The sequence below is a fragment of the Nelusetta ayraudi genome, unplaced genomic scaffold (genome assembly GCF_046127955.1).
Source record: "Nelusetta ayraudi isolate G7.1 ecotype Tasmania unplaced genomic scaffold, CSIRO-AGI_Nayr_v1 ptg000120l, whole genome shotgun sequence".
NCBI classification, from domain to species: domain Eukaryota; kingdom Metazoa; phylum Chordata; class Actinopteri; order Tetraodontiformes; family Monacanthidae; genus Nelusetta; species Nelusetta ayraudi.
Genome location: NW_027466170.1, coordinates 3700389 through 3710000, shown reverse-complemented (window position 1 = coordinate 3710000; position 9612 = coordinate 3700389). Strand labels below are relative to the sequence as shown.

At 50.8% G+C, this 9612-nt stretch overlaps 2 protein-coding genes across 16 annotated transcripts in view; both read right to left on the bottom strand.

Moving 5' to 3' along the window:
* Positions 1-3747, bottom strand: part of dact3b (dishevelled-binding antagonist of beta-catenin 3b) — an 11608-nt gene extending 7861 nt beyond the window's left edge. The window contains exon 1 of one of the 2 annotated variants that reach the window (XM_076049997.1): positions 3655-3747. In XM_076049997.1, coding sequence (XP_075906112.1) covers positions 3655-3678 — 24 coding nt within the window. In that variant the 5' untranslated portion in view covers positions 3679-3747. Of the gene's footprint in view, positions 1-2290; positions 2760-3654 lie in introns of those variants that run through there. The other variant, XM_076049996.1, reaches the window with a different exon arrangement.
* A 360-nt stretch (positions 3748-4107) lies between these two features.
* The window catches only part of gramd1bb (GRAM domain containing 1Bb), a 54805-nt gene continuing 49300 nt past the window's right edge, over positions 4108-9612 (bottom strand). For all 14 annotated transcript variants that reach the window (XM_076049979.1, XM_076049982.1, XM_076049981.1 and 11 more), the window contains 3 exons: positions 8906-9013; positions 8605-8725; positions 4108-7712 (listed from right to left, as the gene is read on the bottom strand). In XM_076049979.1, the coding sequence (XP_075906094.1) occupies positions 7623-7712; positions 8605-8725; positions 8906-9013 (319 nt within the window). In that variant the 3' untranslated portion in view covers positions 4108-7622. The remainder of the gene's footprint in view (positions 7713-8604; positions 8726-8905; positions 9014-9612) is intronic.

The window sequence follows — 9612 nt, the reverse complement described above, 5'->3', positions numbered from 1 at the left end:
CACACACACACACACACACACACACACACACACACACACACACACACACACACACACACACACACACACACACACACAGGCGCAGGCACGCTCCCTCACACACAATCCATACATTCATCCTCCGCTGTCTCTGTGCGCAGAGGGAGGTCAGAGCTACATGCTTCCTCAGCTGCTGTCTGGCGTCACACAGCTGTCAACACCTTCCACACGCACTGTACCCTCCACTCAGGGAGGAGGGGGGGGGGGGCACATTCACATCCATGGGGGCGGCCATGGCAGCGCCTCAGGGTCACATGGGTCACCGAGCGCCACTGAGGATCTTAACCTACGCCGAGGACGAACACTGCTGGCGCAGATGGTGTCCAGGAGACCAACAGCACCTGAGCAGCAGCAGCAGCAGCAGCAGCAGCAAACAGCGAGCGGGTCTTTGTTGCCCCCCCACCCCCCATCCTACGGGAATTTCCTCCGGTAATTACGCACACGCTTGGAGAGGCAGACGCAGTTAATAAACATCGATCGGCGGCCGCAGAGAGGATGAAAACGTGGCTCTGCACGTGTCAGAGCGCCTTAAAGGCCCAGAGCGGAAGATTTAGTGGCACCTAGTGGCGCGGAAGCAATTTGCTGGTAAATTAATAGCCGTTTACTTCTTTGTTGCCATGCGCTGATGCTCGTCAGAGCTACCAGAGATCAGACAGGGGAGGGGGGGGGGGGGGAGAACTTCCTGCAGAGAAAAGAACAACACAACAACACAATTCCGACGTCGCTACACAAACCTTTATTACTCCCGTCAGCAAATGCTAACAGCGCTAATCCCTGCTTCCTGATGTCCCATCAGGGGAAGAAACACAGAACCCCGACCAGATCCACGTTCTGGGCCACTGTGGAACCGCAGCGGCGCAGTGTCGCAGTACCGCCTCCTCACAGGTGAAACACAACCCTAGCTATCTGAAGAGATTTAAACTGAAAAAATAATCAAATATGAGCATTTTCAATTCCATTACGTCACAATAAAGTCCTTTAAAATGTGTTTAACTGGGCCTTTAAACCCCCCCCACCAGCGGCACTAAAGGAACTGGGAACCAGTGGCCTACCTCGTGGAAATATTTGACAACAAACACACAAATGGATGTGTACAGTGGGCTGTGTCGGCTGGCATCATTAGTATTCTGCTCCATATGCGCCTATTGTTCGACCCCCCCCCCCCTCCGCCCCCTCCAAACACCACCAGCACCAGAGAGAAGAGAGAGGGAGGGGGAGAGGGGGGGAGAGAGGGAGGGAGGGAGGGAGGAGGTGTGACGAGGAGGCGGCTGATTTAATTTCGTTCTCACCCTCTGACAACAATCAAGGCTTCCTGTTGTCGCATCGCCAAATTCTCCAGAACCGAACTTCCATGTCAACAATAAACAGCAAAAACAACGAAAACAGCGGCAGCAAAAGATGATGAATAAAACATCAGTGCTCAGCGGCGCGTGAAACTTTTTTTTATTTATTTATTTATTTATTTTTTACCCTCTTTGTGGAGGAGATGTTTAAACTTTCATACATCCGGATTAACCCACTTCTTTTACCCCCCGCTACCGCACCGTTAATCCAGACGCCGCTGCGCCACAACACATTTCGCCAAATATTGGCGCAGCGGAGAGAAGACAGACAGACAGACAGAGAGACAGACAGAGAGACAGACAGACAGAGAGAAACGCCACCTCATCAATCACACGGAGCGGTGCCGCCGCTTCTGCTTGGTGGGATTTTGAAATCGCGCACACGCACAAAACATCTCGGTGTCGGCACCAAACGGTTTGGAGGGGCACAATCCGCCCCTTTGTGACGCGCCAAGGAGCACAAATAAGCGCTTGTTAAGTAGTAAACGCGACAAAAGTGCGTGATGAGGGAACAATGGGCCATTAAAGAGTCGCTCCGTGTCACACTCCCCGCTGCCCCCCCCCCCCCCCCCCCGAGTCCGATCCCTGCGGGCGTAAATCTCGGCCCGAGGCGCAGAGACGCGCCGCAGAAAGACGATTCATCAAGTTGAGCAACTTTTCCTTTCTACCCCCCCCCCCCCCTCTCCCCCTCCTCCCCCGCCTCCCCGCAGACAAGAGGGGTCACTTTCACACAAAGGGAAGAACCCGGACCGAGAGTCCATCCAGCGGTCACCGGATTCCTATTAACTGACACTCGGAACTATGCGTGGCTGTGACTCTGACTGGCTCCCAGTCCAGGGTGTGGTAGCGCGGAATCCGAAAGACACTCGGCAAAAAAAGAAAAAAGAAAAGAAAAAAAAAGTTCTTACCAGCTGGCGCCTCAGTGTGAGGTTCTCCTGGCCCCAGCTGCTGAAACACGCCAGCTCGCCCCCCCTGCCGGAGCCCTCCGGGGCCGGCTGCTCCCCCAGGGCCAGGGCCCCCAGCACCAGGCACTCCTGCCGCTGCTTGCGGAGCTCCAGCTCGCACAGGCCGGCCAGGCTCGCCTCCAGGCGCTCCTTGGTCCGGCTGCGCTCCACCGTCACCGGGAAGGAGAAGGCGCGCTGCATGTCCAGCCTCTCTCTCCTGCCGCTAAACTCCTGCGTGTGCGCAACAAAAGACGCGCTGGTTCAGACTCCCCCCCCCGGGTCCCGTCCAGTACCGTCCCTGGAAGTCCGCTCGGTCCCGGGCTGGCTCACGGGCTACCAGGGGCCGTGTTCCATCCCTCTGCTGCAGAAGGTGGGCTTGCGCGTGGGCTTGCGAGCAGCACGCGGCCCCCCAAAATCCATCTATGCGCGAGGCGTTCTCTTATTTCGCAGCTGTCAAACGCAGCCTCGGAGCCCCGCCCCCCCCCACCAGCCCACTCTCAGCTTCCATTGGACGAGGAGGAGCCGCTGGGCTGCGGCGGCCCATCCCCCTTGATTCATTGCAGCGACGCCTCGACCTCACCCATTCCTCCCCCCATCCACCCCATCATCTCCCCTCCACCCCCCCCCCCCATCCCGGACTAATGGACTTCAAGCGAGGACCGTTATTCCAGGCCGAGCGGCTGGCAGTGGGAATTCTACATGACGCGGTCCGCCGGGATTTATACGCAGAGATGAAAGAGTTTGTCAGACGGACTGGAATCACTGGGCGACAATAGCTCACGTTTAGTATCGGCTTCATGTGGTCGGATGTGCAGACTGAGACATTCCGGCTGCGGCAAAAACAGTTTAGCATTACAAAGTTCAACGCCCCAAAACCACCCAAAAAAATGAACAACAAGAATCTGATCCTGAGAAGATGCACAAAGATCTTCCATCTTTGTGCATCTTCTACGACTGACTTGCACATTCAAACCTACAGTGCATCTGTTTATCACAAGTGTTGACATGACCGGATGAGAACACATAACGCATGAAAGTCAAGAATCAAAAATCCATGAGTGACAGAGAAGAAGTTAGACTGGACTGAAGATGTGGTAGAACTTAACGGCGTAACCCTGGACTTCGTGCTCATAGGTTAAAGGTCAAGGTGGAGGAGAGAAACGCGAGTGCCTTGGGACTCTAAACCATCACATTTGCACTCCCAAAATGTTGCTTCCGTGTTCCTGAAATGTCCAAATGCTTTCTGTGGGCACTTTTCAAGATGGATGCACGAAGTAAACCGTCCAGACCCAGAAAAATGCTCCTTCTGGCTTCCCCAAGTCACTCACCTGCTTCCACTCTGAGCACCACATCAGGCTGTAAAGGCCCACAAGTCACCTGACACACTCCCGCCGACACTCGCCACCGTTGTGAGGATCTTGTATGGAAATAACAGCGGCCGACGTCATTCTTCCGAACCCTCTGGAGTCTCCTGGTCTCCGCTGAAGTGCTGCAGCGGATAAACATTTCACCGCGGTGCCTGGTTTGTTTCGACTGTAACATCTGCCGAGCTCTGTCAGGACTTCGGCAGGAAACTGCAGGAACAACAGTGACATAAAAAAAACTAAAACGGCAACATGTTTTGTATATCATATATATATATTTTATTCATACTTCCAACCTCTACTTCACATGAACCAGAAAGCCACTTTTCATCTCCAGTCTATGAGGCAAAGTCATGGGCTGAAACCCCAACCCCCCCACGCACAGCGTGGGTAGGATTCTTTTGTTGTCAGTGTGTGTGTGTGTGTGTGTGTGTGTGTGTGTGCAGATATACACAACATATACTTACAGTTAATTTATGTCATGTATAAATCTCACTAGGAGTCTCGCTAGAGATCAAAACGACTTTAAAAAAAAAAAGAAGCAAACGTAGACAGCAGAATGTTTCTGATCAGGTTCGACACGTTTCACCAGGATGCTGGCAGAGCAACATTTGCCGCCTGTTTGATCAGCTGTTGTTTTTTTTCTGATGTGTGTGTGTGTGTGCATGTGTGTGCGTGTGTGTGGGTGTGTGTGTGATTCCTACGGAGTGTTAAGTCGGCTGTTAACTGGTGCCACCTCGCCGTGTGGGTGGGATTTATTCATTAATATCTTGCTGGCAATCAACGCAGTCAATGAGTTGGCGTGGAACGTTACAATCATCACTGGGAGATTGAAAAAAACAAAACAAAACAAAACAAAACAAAAAAAATCCACAAAATAACTGCGATGGCCAGATTTGTAGAAATGCCGAGTTTTAGGGCAACAATTACGAAAGATCATTAAAATGCACAATGTTTGTAAGGTGTCACATTAAACTAAGGATCGCTGGAAGAGCTCCCCCATCTGGCCGGAGGTCTGCTTAACAGCTGATTATAGAAATATATTTCCAGTGTAGTTTAAGAGTTGGGAAATATTGTTTTTTTTTACGACAGCATGATGTAAAAAATATAATTCAAACATATAAAAAAGAAAGAGGAGTGAAAACACTTCTTAATGCATTTCAGTCGCATCTTTTCACATTTTCGGTATCATCGACTTCACTCGTCTTCGTCGTCCGTTGCCATCTTCTCTCTCTCAAAAAAAGAAAAAATCCCTCCTCTCATCTCCGAGCACTTACATTCACAGACTGGTTGCGAGCCTGAGGAGTGAAATCTGGGCCGGCACGCAGCAGCAGGAAACGCTGGGAAGATCGACGACGTCGCCGCCATGTTTGATTGGGGGCAGAACACGAGGGACCGTTTGGGAGCGGCTACAAACTAGCAGCATTGAAATCCAACCCTTGTACGGGTGCCGTAAATCAGCAGTACAGCACAGTAATAATATTATTATTAATAAAAAAAATTCTTCAGCTTTGCATTCACAATTCCTTCCTTCTTTCATTCTTTACCTGAAAAAGGCCTTAAAGTGCTTCACCGTCTCGTTTTTTCAATACAACACAAGGAAGTTTTTTTTTTTGGAAACTTCACTGGAGTTCTTTCCAGATGCATATATATATATATATATACATATATATATGTATATATATATATATTTCTATAATACATGACATACATGATAAATACCTCAATAAAAACAATGCGATACTTGATGAGGGTACATTTCTACTCCGTCTTCTTTTGGTTCCATCTAGTTGCGTACAGCTATTCATCATGCTTCTGTTGCATTGAAGAGAGAAACTCTCGCTTCGGGGAGAAGGGAGAGGAAAAAAAAGAGAGTTTTGGGGCCACGTTTGGTGAAAAAAATGGACAGAGAAAAATTCTTCACTCGTCCGACGTCGAATTCTTGACCTCCAAATTGTATCTCATCAATCCCCTGGAGTTGATCTCCATTAAATATTTCAAAACTTACAGTCTAAATGGTGTCATGTATCATAAAGGTCCCATATATAGAATTTTCTGATCTTTGTTTCTCATTTGAAATGTTAGCAAAAAAACAAACAAAAAAAATAAACAACTTTCCGGAAATCAGCTTTTCTGTTTACAGCTTCCTGCTATAACTCTCCAGGACCTTCCACCTGTTTGGAAGGGACCAAAAACAGGGCGGTCTTAACACCCGGCTGGGGGGTGTGGTCACTGACCCAGCATGAGTATGAGGGCTCTTTGTGACATCACAAAGGGCCCCGGGACCCTTACCTAGTCACAATGTGACTTGGATATGCCATTTAGGAAAAAAAGAAAATACCTGCATGACTGTAAACGGTAGCCTGGTGGCACTAATGCCAGGTGGCGTCAGGAGGCATCAGCATCGACATCAACAAAAACAGACAAACAAACAAACAAAGAGAGAGAGAAAGTAAAAGGCAGGCTGAGCACAGCAGCCAGTAAAATCAGAGTTAAGAAACACAAGAAGAGTGCAGTACGGTAAAAATGCCTCTCTCTCTCACACACACACACACACACACACACACACACACGCACGCACACGCAACTGTGCACACGCGTCCACGCGCTCACACAACACTCACACGCGTGCGCGAACATAATGGCGCGGATGCAGAATCATACTTGCACACTGGACATGTCACAGACATATCTGGCATGCACCGGTTCCTTTTTTTTTTTTAAACTCCTTAATCATTGAAAAAGAAAAAAAACAAACACGTCTTGTTAGAAATTCTTGAACCGCTTTAGAGCTCTGATCATTTCTCTATGTACATAAATTAACAATAAATATAGCTCATGTTTATTTATATATATATATACTTATATATATATATATATATATATTTTGAAATATATATTAAATAACGAAATATTCCTATATATTTCAAATATATCCATAGAATCCTTTCTAGTGGGAAACATTTGGAGGAGATGTCGTCACAGTTTAGTCATAAAACACTTAAGAACTCGGCTGCAGCATCTCTTCCTCTCTTTTTCCTCTCCTCTTCCTCTCCTTCTTTCTTTTCCTCCCAAGATGATGTGATCACAGTCTGGCCTTTTTGTCCCGTCAGATACATTCCACTTCATCAGCAGGGCGGGCGAGGAGTAACGCAGTTCAAGGGGGCGCCGTTGAGGTGAGGAGTGTCGGTGTGTGCGTGTGTGCGCGTGTGTGCGTGTGTGTATGTGTGTGTATGTGTGTGCGTGCGTGTGCAGGCCGGACAGGGAACCAGCCCCTGACGGAGACCCGCACAGGCCACGTCCAAACAAGGAGTGTTTTTCCCTTCGGGGTGGGCGGGGCCACGCTGTGCTGCGATCACACGGGAAGGCTGGCGGGAAGGACGCTGCAGCGAGGCCCCCTAGGGGACGACTGGGTGTGGAACAGTCTAGAAAGCCAGCAAGCCCTCCACCTCCTCCACCACCACCTCCTCCTTCCTGTCTCCTGCTCTTCTTTTGGTTGGACACACACAGACTGGGACTGGACCACATGAACACTGACTGAGGGCATTTGCCTAGGTTGTCTACACGCATGCACTAGTTTCTCCCCGTCTTTCTCTCCGCCGCGGCCGGCGGCCGGTGGGATGCAACCCCGGAAAAAAAGAGAAGAAGGGGGAAAACGGTTGGTCCACAGGTTTAAAACACTTAAAACGCACTGGGATGGTTGGAAGGGAGGGGCGGGGTGGGGGGGGGGGGGGCCCGGTGGCTTCCCACAATGCACTGGTTGACCGTGGTCGGGGGCGCCGACGACCGCCACCTCCCCTCTGCGTCTCATCCTGGAGCGGCCCGGACCGCTGGCACCGCCTCCTGGCCCCGCCGCGGCCCGCGGGCCACAGCTTGACAACCCACACAGGCCGCATGTCGCACAGCTGCGCGGCCCCTGGTGGCGGAGGACGTCAGTGGTAGCGAGTCCGCTTCTCCTCGGCCTCGGAGGCAAACTCTCTGGCCCCGATGCCCCGCTGGAGGTTCAGCAGAGAGTCTTTCATCTGTTGGAGGAGGAGAGACAGGGGGGAGGGGGGGGGACAGGGAGACGGGTGAGGTTGAGGGTGAGACGGCCCTCATGTCCTCTGAGATAGTTCATCGCTTTATCATTCATCGCGAAACCGGGTCAGGTCCCATTTTTCGAGATGTTCGCAAGATGAGGAGCAGAAAACACGCTGCACACGAGCCACGTGGGATGTGATGATGTCACTCGGAACTGGAGCTGCTGCAGTTGGCCAACATCATTGCCCCACCGCCTCCTCCACCCCACCCCCCCCCCCCCAGTGCAATCAGGCCGCGGCCGTCAGTCGTCACACAGTTAATTACTTCCAGACTCTTCAATGTGCACAAACTGTCCTCTGGACTTTTCAGGGTTTCGGTATTTTAGCCCTGGGAGTCGAGTCGGTCTCCAACAGGCCCACTTCACAGGTCCGGGCGCGTGTTTAAATCACGTGTCTGAGGCGGCCAATGAGGCGGCAGATCCTCAGTGCAGTCGGGCGCTCGGACTTTGTCCTCAATTTCAAAACCAAGCGTATGACGAGAAGGCGATTTAGAGACTCTGATCACTGGACGACCCAGAAGTAGAACCAGAGAGGCAGTGCTTCTGTTGAGGTCAGAGGTCAGAGGTCAGAGGAGATTGGTTCCAGATGTGAGAAAGGCAACAGGAACTCAGACGACCACCAGTTCCAAACAAAGATCATCTCTGAAGGCCCGACAGGCCCGACAGGCCCGACCTCCAACAGTCAGAGGAGCTTTACTGCAGCCGGCCACCGGGGGGCAGTCAGGATATTTTGTCCTCATTTTCTTTTTACATTTTTTTTTTGTTGCAAACTCTCACATCTCTGGGTTGGAAGCTAAAACGTCTGGGACGTCCACCCCACTCGCTCTCGTCTCTACCTGATCCAGCAGCACCACCGACGACTTGATGATCTCCCGCCACTTCTGCAGCTCGGCGTCGTGGTACCGCTGCTGCGCCTCCAACAGCTGCGCCCACTCCATCTGTGTCTGGGGCAGTTTGCTGCGACACACACACACACACACACACACACGCACGCGAGGATAATAGTCAGGAACTCTGCAATCTTTCTGTCGCAGGGGGGGTCAACCGTAATGCGGATACAGTGAAGTGTATGTTAGCATGAGTGTGTATCTGCAGCTGTGTGTGCATGCATGTTTGTGTGTGTGTGTGTGTGTGTACCTTTCGTGCAGCCTCAGGCCCTGCCAGGTGGTCAGCGACTGAGCCGAGTACTCCAGCATCCACAGCTTGTAGAAGAGCATCATGTTGAGGAACACCAGCAGGACCAGGCTGCAGGAGAGGCCACCAGCAACAAGTTAGTAGGCTTTTCTTTTTCTCTCGACCATCCACTTTACATGTTTTTATTTTTTATTTTTAAACCAACAACTGCCACAAATCTGATCAACAACACTACGCTAGCCACGCTGCTAATGAGCAAGTCCGGCGACGCTAGCTGATGGTAGGTGGCGTGTACCTTAGACAGATCCTACGGATGGCAATGAAAGGAGAGGAGAGAGAGAGAGGTTACACTCGGGACAACAAGGATGAGATATTAAGAGACGAGAGAGAGCGAGAGAGTATGAGAGAGAGAGAGAGAGAGAGAGGGCAAGAGAGAGAGAGAGAGAGGGAAAGAAAGAAGAAAAACAAACAAACATTTTGATTTCATTCCGTCAACACGCCACAGAAGCCACAGGAAACGCTGGATGGATTCATGAAATGTGACTTGGACAAAAAACAAAACAAAAACAAGAACAAACTTGTGTCAGTACGTTTACATGCACACGGATAAAAGAAAACATGGTGGCGCAGCTCGCTGTGACTCGCTCCGAATTCCAATTTCTGAGCGAAATGGAACGCAGCCTGAGAGCTCAGGGAGGAGGAGGAGAAAC